General features: G+C 33.5%; 1 protein-coding gene across 5 annotated transcripts; it reads left to right on the top strand.

Annotated features, from left to right (window-relative positions):
- The first annotated feature begins 384 nt into the window (after positions 1-384).
- On the top strand, positions 385-15898 carry LOC129492287 (UDP-glucuronosyltransferase 2B11). Of its 5 annotated transcripts, XM_055297424.1 has the most exons (7): positions 411-721; positions 1073-1131; positions 2735-2883; positions 7000-7131; positions 9936-10023; positions 10860-11079; positions 15107-15386. In XM_055297424.1, exons 1-7 carry the CDS (start codon positions 411-413, stop codon positions 15384-15386), a joined length of 1239 nt encoding a protein of 412 aa, XP_055153399.1. The 5 variants fall into 5 exon arrangements, with proteins under 5 accessions (XP_055153397.1, XP_055153401.1, XP_055153399.1 ...); XM_055297422.1 differs by having other exon boundaries at positions 385-1131; positions 15107-15898; XM_055297423.1 differs by lacking the exon at positions 1073-1131 and having other exon boundaries at positions 411-879.
- Positions 15899-16996: the final 1098 nt, after the last annotated feature.

The raw sequence follows: 16996 nt of genomic DNA, 5'->3' as shown, positions 1-16996 counted from the left end.
TATACTTCAACAAAGTTTTACAAGATATTCCTTGAACCACGACATTCAAAAATGCTATTTGCATTGTACAATCACTTCATCTCTTATTCTGTGTCAAGGGCCCTGCAGGTCTCTCTCACTTGCCACTGCTCTTGACACTATTATAAAATAGGTTACATAAAACAGTGTACTCGCAAGGTCATTAATCTTAGGTGGATGACAGCGAATATAAACATAAAAGAAACATCAAACATCCTTGAGTAAATATGAAGTAATCGAACTTTGTTTGTCTCCTTGCCATCCATGTACTCAGGATGCTCATATAATGTATTTACTTTGAATTGAAGGAGTTATGTTTTAACTTGTTTATCTCTGTATATAAGTATGAGGAAGAAACAGTGACTTGAAAAGAATGATCACATTGCACCAGGATGGCTCTGAAATGGACTTCAGTTCTTCTGCTGATGCATCTCAGTTGTTACTTTAGCTCTGGGAGTTGTGGAAAGGTGCTGGTGTGGGCCGCAGAATACAGCCATTGGATGAATATGAAAACAATCCTGAAAGAGCTTGTTCAGAGAGGTCATGAGGTGACTGTACTGGCATCTTCAGCTTCCATTCTTTTTGATCCCAATGACGCATCCACTCTTAAACTCGAAGTTTATCCTACATCTTTAACTAAAACTGAATTTGAGAATATCGTCATGCAGCAGGTTAAGAGATGGTCAGACATTCAAAAAGATAGCTTTTGGTTGTATTTTTCACAAGAACAAGAAATCCTGTGGGAATTATCTGACATATTTAGGAACTTGTGTAAAGATGTAGTTTCAAATAAGAAACTTATGAAAAAACTACAAGAATCAAGATTTGACATCATTTTTGCAGATCCTGTTTTTCCCTGTGGTGAGCTGCTGGCTGAGTTATTTAACATACCCTTTGTGTACAGTCTCTGCTTCACTCCTGGCTACACAATTGAAAGGCATAGTGGAGGACTGATTTTCCCTCCTTCCTACATACCTGTTGTTATATCAAAATTAAGTGATCAAATGACTTTCATGGAGAGGGTAAAAAATATTATCTATGTGCTTTATTTTAACTTTTGGTTCCAAATGTGTGATATGAAGAAGTGGGATCAGTTTTACAGTGAAGTTTTAGGTAAGAATTTGTTTAATCGGTAACGTGAAGATCTAACTTATTTGTGTCTTTGAAACAGAGCTTATATAAAGCCACAAAGTCAGGAAAGTGGAGTTTTTGTTAAGTGAATTTATAAAATGAAAATACAAGATGAACTATCAATCTCACAAATATTATAGAAAAGCTTAAATTATAGGTTCTGTTAAAACCCTGTGGCCATCACTCATACAGAACACCCCAGGAAATCATAAACCTATATATTAGTACACCTAAGACTTTAAGCAATTACACATCTGTTTTACTATATAATGTTTTAGATCTTAAAAGCAGTAAAATCTGGCCGGGCGCGGTGGCTCACGCTTGTAATCCCAGCACTTTCGGAGTCCGAGGCGGGCGGATCATGAGGTCAGGAGATCGAGACCATGGTGAAACTCCATCTCTACTAAAAATACAAAAAAAAAAAAAAAATTAGCCGGGCGTGGTGGCGGCGGGCGCCTGTAGTCCCAGCTACTCGGAGAGGCTGAGGCAGGAGAATGGCGTGAACCCAGGAGGCGGATCTTGCAGTGACCCGAGATTGCGCCACTGCACTCCAGCCTGGGCGACAGAGCGAGACTCCGTCTCAAAAAAAAAAAAAAAAAAAAAAAAAAAAAGCAGCAAAATCCACCAAGTAACATCTTATTGAATGCATAGATTTAGAATGAGTAATTACACATTTTTCTACAACTATCTATATAACTGCAGAAAGCTTTCCTTGTAAACCTCAGTTTTCTTATTTAGATGTTAAAAGATATTCCCATGTTTCCAGGAGGTTTCTTTCACAGTAGAGAGAGATATTTGCAAAAGTCAATAAGGGTAATTTGAAGTTTCTAATGTTTCTATACTCCTTCACTAAAGAATTGGAAATCATTTATTTAAAGTCCAATTATCTTGTTGAAATGTGAAGATTGTTATATCTATATAGTTTATTTGAAACTATGTCTCTTTATTTAAAAATATGAGACAGATTAAGGTTGAGTGCATATCTCTATTTCAATAATTTCTCAAAATTTCTAGCTATAATTTACAAATATATTTACTTAAAAGATAATATTATTAAGATCTTAGCTCAAATCCAAATGAGTAGTTGGTACAAGGATTTCTGCCATACTCTCAAAATAGTCCAGAGTTCACTTGAAGAACCAAAGATAAAAGGATTAGCTTAATGAGTTGTGTAAACTAGACTGTTAGAGAATTGTTTTTATGGGTATAGTAGGATTAATTGATTATGGAGCTCAAAGAGTTGTTTAAATATCTATATGCTACTACTGAAGCTTTAAAGAGAACATAAATTGATATTTAATTCTCTATGACTTATTTTAATAATTGTGAGTATACTGACATGACATTAGAGATGTCGCTTAACCTCATAATTCTTCCACCACTTTGCCTTTCTTGTAAATAAACATGGACAAAATATATAATACATAAAAAATATATTATTCCTATATATGAATATATGTATGTATTTTTCAAAGCACACAAACTTTACCTACATCTTTGCCTACATTATTCTAACCCCTTTCAGAAAGTTATGTAAAGTAATTGTCTTATGTCATCCACTTTTTCTTTTCTTTATTCCTGTCAGGAAGACCCACTACCTTATTTGAGACAATGAGGAAAGCTGACATATGGCTTATGCGAAACTCCTGGAATTTTAAATTTCCTCATCCATTCTTTCCAAACGTTGATTTTGTTGGAGGACTCCACTGCAAACCTGCCAAACCCCTACCTAAGGTAAACATACTTTCGTTGGTTTTATTTTGTTGGCTTCGAAGTTTCAGTAGAAATGAGTCTATAGTCTTCATTCAGAATGTTTGACTTACACTGAAAGAAAGATGGGAAGTAGGTGGTGTAAAGCAGACACCGATTAGAAACTCATGTATATGTTAATACCATCACACGTATGTGAGTTTTATGCATATTACAAATAGAGAGGAATAGTAAGGAGACTTTGAAAATAGGATTGATTAAAGTCGAGTCTTGATTATGCAACACCAAAGAAGGTATTGGTCATTCATTCAAAGAATATTTATAAAGGGATTAGCACAAAACCCAAGTAAGTGCAGAAATTTCAGAGAGAAAAAAATTGACACAGTTTCCATCCCCACATACCTTACATTCTACTTTGAAATATAGAAAAGTAATTAATGAAAATGTTATAAAAAAACTATTATCTCGAGGAAAAGCCCAATGTCAAGAAAGCATCAGTGGAGATAATAGAAAGTATCCTGGAGTCACTGATGAGTACGATGAGAGCTGAACAATATGCAGGAATAGGGAAAAGAATGACGGGGAGAGGCAGACAAAAAGGGAAAGCAGATAAAGTGGTCAGGACAGTTCTCACGTCCTCAGGTTTTGTTTTCAGGGAATGACTAAGAATCAGATGATACTAAGAGGTAAATTAGAGCCAGATACATATTAGGAGTTGAAATATTTATTAAAAATATTGAAAAACTACTAAAAAGAGTTAAGAAATAAATATATATGAAATGATTCTCTTTTTTAAGAAAAGCCTCCAAGATATTCAATGGATTAAATTACAGAAGGGCCAGACTGTAAAGAGCCAACCATTCAGGAAATTTTGCATGGATTCAGGTAGCAGATGATGGAAAAGTGGACTAGAATGTTGATAGAAATAATTATGCCTACATTTACAAAAATAGTGCCAACTTCATATTGTGTTGTGTGGAAAAAATATTAAAATGGACAAACACTTAAAATGTCTGTGGCATATAGTCAGTGACTCAGAAATGTTATTAATTTTGCAATTATGGTTATTTTATTATTATTACTAATACTACTAACTACTGAACATGTGAAAGTCACTTGAGATATCATTCCTCATTTAATAGAATCAGATTACTCAGCACATCAAGGTTATATTCTCTTGCAAAGTCATAGGTGACAGATACCCTGTGGACTTGATTAAAATTAGACATATCAATTGTGACAGTAAGATGAGCTAGTTGAAAATCTAAAATTCTACCATCAGTAATAAGGATCTTCACCAGTATTCCAGCTTAAAACACTTCCTCAACAATATAAATTTGTGCCTTAAATATGTGCAGACAAACATATTGACTTTCATAAAGCATTTAAATCATTTCTGCATTGAGATCCCAGAATTTTACATTTTAGAGCATAAACATATCCTATTAGAGCAGATGATGTCTGCCTTATGACAAGCAACTCAGTAAAGCTTTCTGGGGGAACTTGTGTCAACATCATAAGTGCCTAACAGAGAAGCACAGAGATATAGTGAACAATGCATGTACAATAAAGACCAAATAATTTCTACCACTTGTATCTGAATAGTGCCCTTAGTTTCAATACAAAAAAAAAATTCTGTCAGCATATAAGATTATATTCTTTTTGAAGGAACACAAGAACCTCATATATTTTAAATTAATATCACATTTTAAGATATATATACAAAGTAAGCCTTCTTCAATGTATTATTACTCAACCTCTTAAAAGGACATTTTTGGTTACATAAAACTGAGATTTTATTCCATTGTTAAAACTCAATATCTATGTTTAATGCAAATTGTATGGGCTTTATATAGTCACTTTCTCAAGAGACAAAAGCTGAGGTAAAGACTAATGAAAAATCTATGCCACTCTACACCACTCTTGAAAGATTTCCCCATTCACATTAAGGGAAACTGACAGTGCAAAAAGGAGGAGGAAGAGAGTAGGAGGTGTAAAAGGACAAGCAAAAAGGTTGACTAGTAGTACAATAGTGGTAATTACTAGGTCTTGTTATTAACTTGCAGAAAGCTTTGAATGCAAGTCAATGGTTGTGAAACCAGTTATTTAACTGTTTATTATGTAAAATAATTGCTAACCCAGATTGCTTTCTTTTCAATTATATATTACATTCTCAGATAATATCAATATATTTTAAGAGAATAAGACACTTGACAAAATGCATCAAGTGTTTTAGAAATGCATATTGTTATTAATTTTATAATATATTCACATGAAATCATAAAAAATTCAAAGTGTACCTATTAAACATTATGGAATATATTCATATTCCATAATACATATGGAATATGAAAAAATTAACATTACAAGTAATCCAACATCTTACATGAAAGAATGATTAAAACTTATGTGCATACAATAGCCTTAAAATAATTTTATCAATGAAATGTTCAATTACACCATCAGCCATAATACAAATAAAATGAGTTAGAAAATGATAAATATAACAAGATGGCAAGTTTTTGCAGGACAAAATGTATATACAATAAGATTAAAATTTTCTAAATAAGTGTCACATGTCTACATTGACCTATATAAATAGGACAAAATCCATAATAAAAAAATACATATTTTCTGTAAATAGTGTCTCTAGGTAGAAATTTTAGAAAAATTATTTTTTAAAAAACTTTTCATACTTTGATAAAATTTCTTACATTAATTTTGTATTATTTTTATAATATTATCACAAAAGGAGAAACAACCAGTCAATATCAGTGATGAATCTCTAAACAGAGGTTAGATTCCTTCAACACTGGGTAGAAAAACAAGGCTTTGATATCAAGCCAGTGAGATGAGACACTGAAAATGAGTTACGTTAAATGTGGCTACAGGTAACTGCAATCACACACAATACCTAGAAGCCCCAGGTATTACGTGGAATAGTAGTACAAGGACTCTCACGTTAACGCAAGATTAAAAATCATATTTTAAAAAATGCTCTGCCATAAGTGGTGCACTGTTTACATTTAGACATTTTTTTCTTTGTTTTGTTAAAAACCATTTGTAAAAGTCTTACCCCAATGATTAAATCTGAAAATATTTAAATTTAAATATTGGTATACATGGGGGAACTCAAGTCAGAATAATCTCAATCAATTGCAGCCAAGCACATCTTCTCCAGGAGTGTAATGTGTGCGTGAGCTACTCAAAGGAGAGACAAGATCTCCCCTGCAGAAAGGCCTGCTGGCCTCTTCTATTCTGGTGCAAGTGCTGCCTCTGAGACACAACAAAGTGATGATGAGAGTTCCTCACATGCAGTTATAAATAGCACATCAATTTAACAGTGTGATTTCAGGGCAATAGGTGCCCCACCTAAACAATAACCAGAAAGGTATAATTATTCAACTACTAACTATCAACTCTACAATTCTGTATTATAAATTAGACTCTCAAAACTGATCCATAAAAATTCCAAATCACAATTCTAGACTCAGGAATGTCAGTGATTCTTAACCACCAGTTTTTATTTTCATTTTTTATTTTTTGAAAAACTACTGGAAAACTCTGACAAACTTTAAGTGATGCATAAAGCATTGTAGAGGAACATAAATGTAGATATAAAATTATCCCAACTGTGAATAGCTTTTCCTCAGTGCTCATATTTAGGGCAGTAAACCACTAATGGCTTCAAACTAAAAGAATTCTACAGAAAACCTGCCTGAAATAAACACAAGTGATTTAGTAGAATAAAAATATAGGATTAAAGCCTAGTGGTGCCACTTTTCCAAGAACTTATATTAGTAATTATAGTATTATAAGTGAAGAGTCTGGGTGTATTTTTTAACATTATCTCCCTGACTACAATGTAATGGCTCCATTTCTTTTCTCCATTACACACATGCAGACACATACCTACATACACACACACACACACATTTACACAAATATCCTTAACAGAGGCCAAATATCTCATACATCTTCTTGCAACGAAACTGAGTGATTGAGTCAGTTAAAAAATATTATTTACTTCAATAATTCCTCAAAATACTTGATTTTCTCTCTTTAATATTTTATACCAATTCTTTCGGTAGTGCCTGCTGTGATGATACTCTTTTGTGATGAAACAATTTTTTTTCACAGGAAATGGAGGAGTTTGTACAGAGCTCTGGAGAAAATGGTGTTGTGGTGTTTTCTCTGGGGTCAGTGATAAGGAACATCACAGCAGAAAGGGCCAACGTAGTTGCAACAGCCCTTGCCCAGATCCCACAAAAGGTAAGATAAAGTGCCTTACTGGTGTGGAAAACTACTGAAAGAGGCTGTGAAAGTTTGTGATCTACATAGAAAGAATATTAAGAGTAGACTGAACTCTTTACAGCCAAATACAGCCTTAAATATGCTTGTGCAGCTTCCACCGACACAAGTAGTAGTTGTGCCTCAGACATAGTGGTTACATGTGGCCCTGGGGTAGTTACTACCCTTGGTATGCATGAGTGGTTCCTATTAGTATCAGTGGGAACTCAGTACTCCATATGTATCCACAAAAGGGAACTTGAGACCCATGGTTATTTTTAATTTCTGATATGAAGGGTCATACATACTGCTGAAATTAACTCAATATATTTCAGGTAAGTGAAAATGGTGCTTAATGTAGTCTTTAAATGACTTTCAGGTGTTTTCAACTAAAAATATATATTCAGAACTGCGTCTTTGTAGAAATACAAGCAAGACTTATAATCATTTTCTTCAAAGCTGTTTCCTAATCTCAGCAGTATCCAATGAGTGAAGAAGGTTTGACTTACTCTTGGGCCACCTCTATTACTTATTGTACTCTGGAAGCTCTTGGTGAATGTTTACAATTAAGGAATGTACTATTTCTGTTTGTACTTTTAAGTCAAATGCTTATGTGAAATATGTGACAACAAATAGAGAACACTGCCTGAAGCAGGAAGATGAAAGAGAAAGGATGAAGATGGATCCTGACCTGAAGGTGTATCCTGTACAGTATAAAATGTGGCCCCACAAGGACTCAGCACTAACTACCAGATTAACAACCCCTCCCAATGGAGGCAGCAGAAGGAATTATAGAAAAGAGACAAACAGAAGGAAGCCAGGCAGGGGAACAGGTTCAGATGCCCCCTCCATAGAACATAGTAGCAATATATTTTCTTCTATATAGAATAAACCAGGGACTTTGTGTATTTGTCAATTACTTTTTAATTTCCTATCTGATAAAGCTTTCGTGTAATAACCTCTAACTTTTTGCTGAAACCTGAGTTACTTTAACACTGATGTAGCAAATAAAAGTTAAACACTGTAAATTATTGTTCAGTTTATGAGGATTGCTTTGGAGTTTCAAAATTAGTAACTTAAAATAAAAGTGTCTTGGCTATAGCAGAACATATTAATCACTGTTGTCAAAGCTTTGTAGCACGTTGTCTAAGTGTTAATAATCAGTTGACCAAATTCAGCAAAATACAATTTTGAGTTTATTCAATAGCTTTATTTTTATTCCTGATACCAACAGGTTCCTCATTTCTAGGCCAAAATAAAAAAATCCAAAATTAACAATACTGGTAATATTCTGAATTTGTGTCAAAAATTGTCACTTGAAATTTTTCTTGGAAGTAGTGCTTGATAATTTGTAATTCCAATGAAGTTATACATAAAACCTTGGCAGCATTTATTTATTTATTATAAGTAGCTTATTTTATAGACTTGCTATTTTGTCAATCAAAGGACAACAAGCTCTAATATAATAACCTACCGACAAGTAGATACATTTAAACTACTTCTCATATTATTCAAAAACAAATGAATACATTACAATTAAATTTGGAGATGAAAACTAATATAAAATACATAAAACAAACATATAGGTCATTACTAAATAGTTTTATTACACTAGAATTACAATGACGCCCTATAATTTTTTATTCTTTTTAAGAATATTTTTATTTTTTAAATTAAATTAATTTAACTTTTATTTTTAACTTTTAAGTTCAGGAATACATGTGCAGGTTTTTTACATAGGTAAACTTGTGTCATGGGGGTTTGTTGTACTGATTGTTTCACCACCCAGGTATTAAGACTAATATTCATTTATTATTTTTCCTGATCCTCTCTTTCCTCCCACCCTCCACCTTCCAATACATCTCAGTGTATTTTGTTGCCATCTATGTGTCCACGTGTTCTCATCTTTTAGCTTCCACTCATAAGTGAGGACATGTCACATTTGGATTTCAATTCCTATGTTAGTTTGCTAAGGCTAACGGCTTCCAGCTCCATCCTTAACCCTGCAAAACACATATTTTTGTTTTTTTATGGCTGCATAATATTCTGAAGTGTATATATGCCATATTTTCTTTATTCAGTGCATAATTGATGGTCATTTAGGTTGACTGCATGTCCTTGCTATTGTGAATAGTACCGCAACTAACATATATGTTCATGGATCTTTATAAAAGAACAAGTTATAGTCCTTTGGTTATATACCTAGTAATGGGATTGCTGGGTTTCATGGTATTTTTGCCTCTAGGTTTCTGAGGAATGGCCACACTGTCTTCCACAATGGTTGAACTAACTTACATTCCAACCAACAGAGTATAAGCATTCTTTTTTTTTTTTTTTTTCTTGAGACGGAGTCTACAACCTCGCCAACAGCGTGATATTTTTTGAATTTTTAATAATGGCCATTCTGACTGGTGTGAGATGCTATCTCACTATGGTTTTGATTTGAATTTCTCTAATGATCTGTGATGTTAAGTTTTTTTTCTTCTTATGATGATTGGCCACAGGTAGGTCTTCTTTTAAAAAGTATAACAATTTTTTGAATACTTGAACTTTTCATTGATAATCTTATTTTTCTATGGTACTATTTTGGAAAATCATGGTTTCTTATATATCTAAATCATTATAAAAGTTAAGAAAATAAAATGTGAGTATTCTTTTTAGATCAGTCTTTGAGTAGATTTATTTACAAACATCCCTTGATCTCATTCCTACCCTTTTTACAGTTCTAATGTTTTATAATTTTTGAGTTCCACTCATGGAATAAGATATTCTCTTTATTGTAACAGGTTCTGTGGAAATTTGATGGGAATAAACCAGATGCCTTAGGTCTCAATACTCGGCTGTACAAGTGGATACCCCAGAATGACCTTCTAGGTAACACTCTGGTGAACAAATACTGGATATATTAGCAACTGCACATTAGAGTGTTAATAGTTCATCTTGAAACATACTTATTGAATATTTGTTATAGGAAAATAAGAAAGAACTTCTTTATATTTATTTTCCAGTCCTAGGGGAAAAGAATATGGTATAATTGTTGGCTTTTTATGATATACACTCACATTCTTTATGGTCAGAATCAGAGAGAATCTTTATTTCAGGTGTTATTATATCTCACAGAATTTTTCAATATCTTCCTGGGCTGTCCCTCTGTCTCCTATTTCTACAACTTTACACCTGTTTTCTCCTCTCTTGTGGGATTATTTCAAATGCCAGTAAATATAATAGCTCTTCTATCACCAGTGACTCTGTATTTTCTGGAGGACTAAATTCCTAATCTTAATCTTAAAGTAATGACACATTTCATGATGAAGTGTAACCTCTCTTTCCTCAATCCTAGCACCACCACCAACCCACTGCCTGCTGCCTTGCACACCCCACATATCACACTCTGTGACTGTACTTAAAATAAAACTTTATTTCATGCCCATCTCTTTGCTGTCCTCTTCTGTGCACATTTAAAAAATCTAGAATGCACTTTTTATTAGTCCAACTGGAAATCTTATATTAAGTTTTGCACTCTGAAGTCATGCACACCGTAGAGACTTCAGTTACATCTGCTAAACAAGTACGTGTTTATTCCTCTGAAGTCTGAAAAGTAATTAGCAAATTAATGTGTTATCTAGAAAACACTGTCACTTTCAGAGCCTTTCATTGTGCATCTCATTTTATTCCGATGAATAATTTTGCTAAAATTCATCCAATCCTAGGTCATCCAAAAACCAGAGCTTTTATAACTCATGGTGGAGCCAATGGCATCTATGAGGCGATCTACCATGGGATCCCTATGGTGGGCATTCCATTTTTTTGGGATCAACCTGGTAACATTGCTCACATGGAGGCCAAGGGAGCAGCTGTTAGATTGGACTTCCACACAATGTCGAGTACAGACTTGCTGAATGCACTGAAGACAGTAATTAATGATCCTTCGTGAGTAGAACAATATTTTTCACTAGGTGATATTAATAGATAGCTTCTCTTGTCAATAGTGAGCATGAGTTTCATCCTTTTTATAAGAGAGTAATCTTGAAAGAATTTAAATGATTTAACCAATCTGAAATCTGCTTTGTTTTTTATGTTATTTAAAAATTGTATTTGAATCCCAATCCCATACATCTAATGAGTAACCAGTTAGTGAAACAATTTTCTTAACAAAAATAATTTTAAAATGATATAGACAATATAAATAATACATTTCTTAAAATTTTAACATAATGAATCCATAGTAGAAAGGAAGAATAAACTTGAAATAATATAATAAAATGTTTTAATTAAGTATCTAAAATGTCTCAGAATATAACTATTTTCTTGCTGAAAAATTAATTTTTATCATCATTATTGTAACGGCCTTGAAAATGAGATTTAATTTTGATAGCTTAAAATCCACCTACTTATGCCATAAAATCCAAATATTTTTACCATGTTTACAGAGTCATGAAACTATCACGATTATATAATTTTAGAACATTTTTATCAACACAAAAGAAACTGCAATGACACCAAAATCACTTCTCATAACTGCTTAGTCCTAGTCTAACACCAATTTGTTTTCTTTCTCTATAGGTTATTCTGTCTAGATATTTCATATAAATGGAATCATACAGTCTCAGGTGCTGTGTAAATGACATTTCACCTAGCCTAATTTTTTGTTGTTTTCTTATGGTTTTTATTCTAATTCATATCGTGTGTGTTTTAATACTTCATTTCGTTTGCACTTGTGTAATATTTTATAGTATGGATATGTCATAATTTAGTTGTTCGTTTGTCAGTTCACTGGCCTTTTCATTGTTTCCAACTGTGGCTACTAGGATTATTGCTATACATGTTTTTGCATAAACATGTTTTACTTTCTTTTGGGTTGAGAGTATACGTGGAACTGCTGCCTCATGTGAGAACTGTATGTTTATGAAGAACTGTTAAACTGTTTACTAAAGTACTTTTTCCATTCATCACTACCATCAGCAGTACAACATGGTTCCAATTCCTCCACACTGTTGCCAAACCTCTTATTTTCTGTCTTTTTGTTACAGCCTTCTTAGTGGGTATAAAATGATCTCTCATCCTGGTCTTGGATTGCATTTTCATTACTGCTGAAGATGTTGAGAACCTTTATATGTGCTTATTGATCATTCGTATATCTTCTTAGAAAACGTGCCTATTCCAATGCTTGGAACAATTTTAACTTTGCTATTTGTCTTATTATTAAGTTTTCAGAACTATTTATATATTATGGGTCAAATCAGATATATAATTTTCAAATATTCTGTCCCATTCTGGGTGCACTAACTTTTTACTTTTTGATGATGGTCTTCAAAGCACAAAAAATAGAATGTTAAGTTAAATTTTTAATAATTGATTTTGTTCACACCCCAAAGATAACAATGTGCAAAATTCCTTGCGAAGTCCAGCTACCATCAATTCAGCATTTATAACTACTCTCAATAAAGTTTTTGTGTAAGGAGGGTATCATCTAAAGGAATACTTTAAAAATACTTTATCCCAAAGAAAATAGAAGGATAACGAATGATCAATATACCTTTGAAGAAGTTGAGAAATAGGCCGGGCGCAGTGGCTCACGCCTCTAATCCCAGCACTTTGGGAGGCCGAGGCGGGCGGATCACGAGGTCAGGAGATCGAGACCATGGTGAAACCCCGTCTCTACTAAAAATACAAAAAATTTAGCTGGGCGTGGTGGCGGGCGCCTGTAATCCCGGCTACTCTGGAGGCTGAGGCAGGAGAATGGCGTGAACCCGGGAGGCGGAGCTTGCAGTGAGCCGAGATTGCGCCACTGCACTACTGCAGCCTGGGCGACAGAGTGAGACTCCGTCTCAAAAAAAAAAAAAAAAAAGAAATTGAGAAATAATTGAAAAGCAACACAAACCAGCCTGGACAAATAGAAAAGAAATATAAAACAAAGTGGTAGATTTAAATGTGATTATACAAATACTTTCACTCAATCTAAATAGACTTTTAATAAAAGAGCAAATAATGTGTAAGGACAGAAAACATTTGAAGAACACAATTAACAAATGGAATCTTACAATGTAAAATGATATACACACACATATATACATATACAATACACATATATGTATTGTATATATCAACTTGAAGACACATTTTCCTAGAGTACGTCAAATACTTAATCTTTACTTGAAGTGATGTGTGGTGGGCAATAAATCAAGACTTAGGAAATATAAAATGATTCAATATCAAGACCATATGATCCAGCCATAGTGGAAATAAAGGAGGTTAAAAATATTATTACTAAAATATCTTTAAATTTTGGAAATTAACAAAATATACTTCAAAAAAATTTAAAGTCAAGAAGTAAATCATAAGTATGCATGCACTTTTATCTCAGCAGTTCTACTCTCAATTATATACAGAGCAGGTATACATAAATATATAAATCCAATGCTGTATAGCAGAGTGTTCATGACAGAATTATCAACAGTGTCCAAAAATTATTAGCAACCCAAATATCTATTCATCATAAAATGAAGACATAATCTGTGGTTTATCAATCAACAGAATACTACACAGCAATGGAATTACCCAAGAACAACTACATTAAAGAAAAAGACACTTTTGAGTACATATTATATAATTCAATTACATAAACAAGCAAAACTAATGTTGTTATTTGAAGTCAGGCTAATCCTTGAGTTGGAGGACAAAAGTAGTCACTATAAGGTTCAGAAAAAGAGAGTTATTCTAGGCAGGTTGTGATATCCTATACCATGACCTGAACAGTAGGTAAATTGGTATCTTCACCTCAAGATGATGTTCAAGATGATCTTCCATTTTTGAACTATTCACTTAGTGTATGTATATTTTTTTGTATTTTATATTTAAATGTATATTTTATGAGATATATAAATCATTTAAAAAATTCTAGGAATCAAATAGAAAATAAGCACAGAAAATAGAGAAAATCCTAGAGGCTCCATCATAGTCTGGCCAGTAAAAGCCTCTCTTAGAGGTAACACTTAGAGGGAAGCCACAAAAAGGGAGAGACGCATGCCTTGGGTTGTAGCAGGAAAGAATACTCCAAGAGCAGGAGAGAAGGGACAAAATGTGTAAAGTGCTAAGATGAGAACACCTTTGGAAGCTCAAAGAAAATTAGAAGGCCAATCTAGAAGAGAGTGGGCAGGGGAAAAGTGTTAGAAAAGAGCTTGCCAGTGTCTTACAATGTAGGGTTCTGTAGACCAAATAACAGAGTTGAATTTTATGATTAAAATAATGAGAAGCCAGGCAAAAATCTTAATCAGAAGTGTGCCATAATCTGACTTTAATTTCAAAAAATCATTCTGGCTACAGGGTGGGAAACAGTAGGAGACAAAAGAGTAATGTAGAAGCAAAGTGACTAGCTATGAGGCATGTCACTCAGCATGATAAAATTCCTTTTTAGGAACTTACAGATGATAATTCTCACATTGCATTTTCACAGTCTTTCTTACAGTACTTAAAATGGCTCATGATGTTGAGCATGTAGTCATATGCCTGTTTGAGAACTAAGAGTGTAATTGGATTGTTCATAATACAAAGGATAAATGCTTAAGGGATGAATATCTTATTTTTTAAGATGTGATTATTTCACATTGTATCAAAACATTTCATGTACCCCATAAATATATACACTTAATATGAAGCCACAAAAACTTAAAATTAAACAGTTAAAAACAATTAAAGTGCCTTATATTTCCTCTGCTTGAAAAAAATTAACTGTCTCACCTGACCTTCCATTTCTACTTTAAAAATGTTTCTCAATGAGAAAAGTCCAGTTTAAAAGCCAAACTATCTATGATGACTCAAATTAAAATACACAAATTCTCTGTCAATTCTTTGACATTTACTTTGAACTTTCTGACACTTTAAAAGTCTTTCATAGACTTGATATGTACAGGCAAATTAACTTACTTTCAGTGTTGGTATCTTTATTTTTATCCTTCAGATATAAAGAGAATGTTATGAAATTATCAAGAATTCAACATGATCAACCAGTAAAGCCCCTGGATCGAGCAGTCTTCTGGATTGAGTTTGTCATGCGCCACAAAGGAGCCAAACACCTTCGAGTTGCAGCCCATGACCTCACCTGGTTCCAGTACCACTCTTTGGATGTGATTGGGTTTCTGCTGGCCTGTGTGGCAACTGTGATATTTATCATCACAAAGTTTTGCCTGTTTTGTTTCTGGAAGTTTGCTAGAAAAGGGAAGAAGGGGAAAAGAGATTAGTTATGTCTGACATTTGAAGCTGGAAAACCAGATAGATGGGATGACTTCAGTTTATTCCAGCAAGAAAGAAAAGATTGTTATGCAAGATTTCTTTCTTCCTGTGACAAAAAATAAAAATAAAAATAAAAAAATAAAATAAAATTTTCAAAATCTACCTTGTCAAGTAAAAAATTCTTTTTCAGAGATTTACCACCCAGGTAATGGTTAGGAATATTTTGTGGCAATGAAGAAAACAGTAGGGAAAATAAAAAATAATATAAAGCCATATGAGCTCATATTGAAATTTGTTGCACTTATATATTGAGATTTGTTGTTTTAATTCACAAGTTACATGAAAAAAATTACTCAGCTTAACTATATTTCACACATTTTACATAAATACAAGAACATTAAGAAGTCTACTGACAGTATCAGTACTGTTTTGCACATATTCAGAATAATTTGGCTTCATTTTGAACAGGATTCTGTTGTTTTAACTGTTGCTAAAGAAACTATTACATAGTTAAATTGTATAAAAAGTGTCTCTCTTCCTTTTGATATTTTGAGATAAGTAGTATCGCTTTACTTTTACACTGCATGCAACTTCGTTGTCACCTTTTTTGCTAAAATTGATGGCCAAATGTTTACTGTTTTAAGAGCTTAAGTCATTTCTCAGTGGAAATTATGTGGAATTAGAAATATAGCCACTCTTACCTGCTTCCTACTGTAAAATTGAACTATTTTGCCACATCTTTGGTTTCATGAGCTAATTCTATTTTTTCCAAATATTTAAAAATATTTGTCTGGTTGATTTTATTCTGATATTTTTAATTACTTCAATAGTTATTTGGGAACAGGTGGTGTTTGATTAGATGCGTACGTTTTTAGTGGTAATTTCTGAGGTTTTGTTGCACATATCACGTGAGAAGTGTACCTTGCACTGAATGTATAGTCTTGTATGCCTCACTCTCTCCCACCCTCCCATCTGAATCCTTAGAGCCCATTACATCATCCTTATGCCTTTGCATCCTAATAGCTTAGATCCCACTTAGATGTGACAATTTACAAGGTTCAGTTTTCTATCCCTTAATTTCTTCACTTAGAATAATGCTCTCCCACTTCATGCAGGTTGCTGTTAATGCCATTAGTTTGTTTCTTTTTACAGCTTAATAGTATTCCACGGTGTGTGTATATATATGTGTGTGTGTGTGTGCCTGTGTATCAGGGGAACCCACCTTCAATATTTCAATGTAGGTTCTTTCCATTTTCCATAAGTGTTGGCCAGCTGAGAAATAAAGAGAAAGAGTATAAAAAGAGAAATTTTACAGCTGGGCCGCCGGGGGTGACATCACATATTGGTAGGACCGTGATGCCCACCCGAGCCTCAAACCAGCAAGTTTTCTATTAAGGGTTTCAAAAGTTGGGGTGGGGCGGGTGTAAGAACAGGGAGTAGGTACAAAGATCACATGCCTCAAAGGGCAAAAAGCAGAACAAAGATCACATGCTTCTGAGGGAACAGGACAAAGGGCAAAGCAGAACTACTGATAAGGGTCTATATTCAGCCGTGCATGTATTGTCTTGATAAACATCTTAAACAACAGAAAACAGGGTTCAACAGCAGAGAACTGGTC

This window comes from Symphalangus syndactylus, chromosome 10 (assembly GCF_028878055.3).
Source record: "Symphalangus syndactylus isolate Jambi chromosome 10, NHGRI_mSymSyn1-v2.1_pri, whole genome shotgun sequence".
Lineage (NCBI taxonomy): Eukaryota > Metazoa > Chordata > Mammalia > Primates > Hylobatidae > Symphalangus > Symphalangus syndactylus.
The sequence above is the reverse complement of the archived record's forward strand: the minus strand, read 5'-3'. Positions and strand labels throughout refer to the sequence as shown.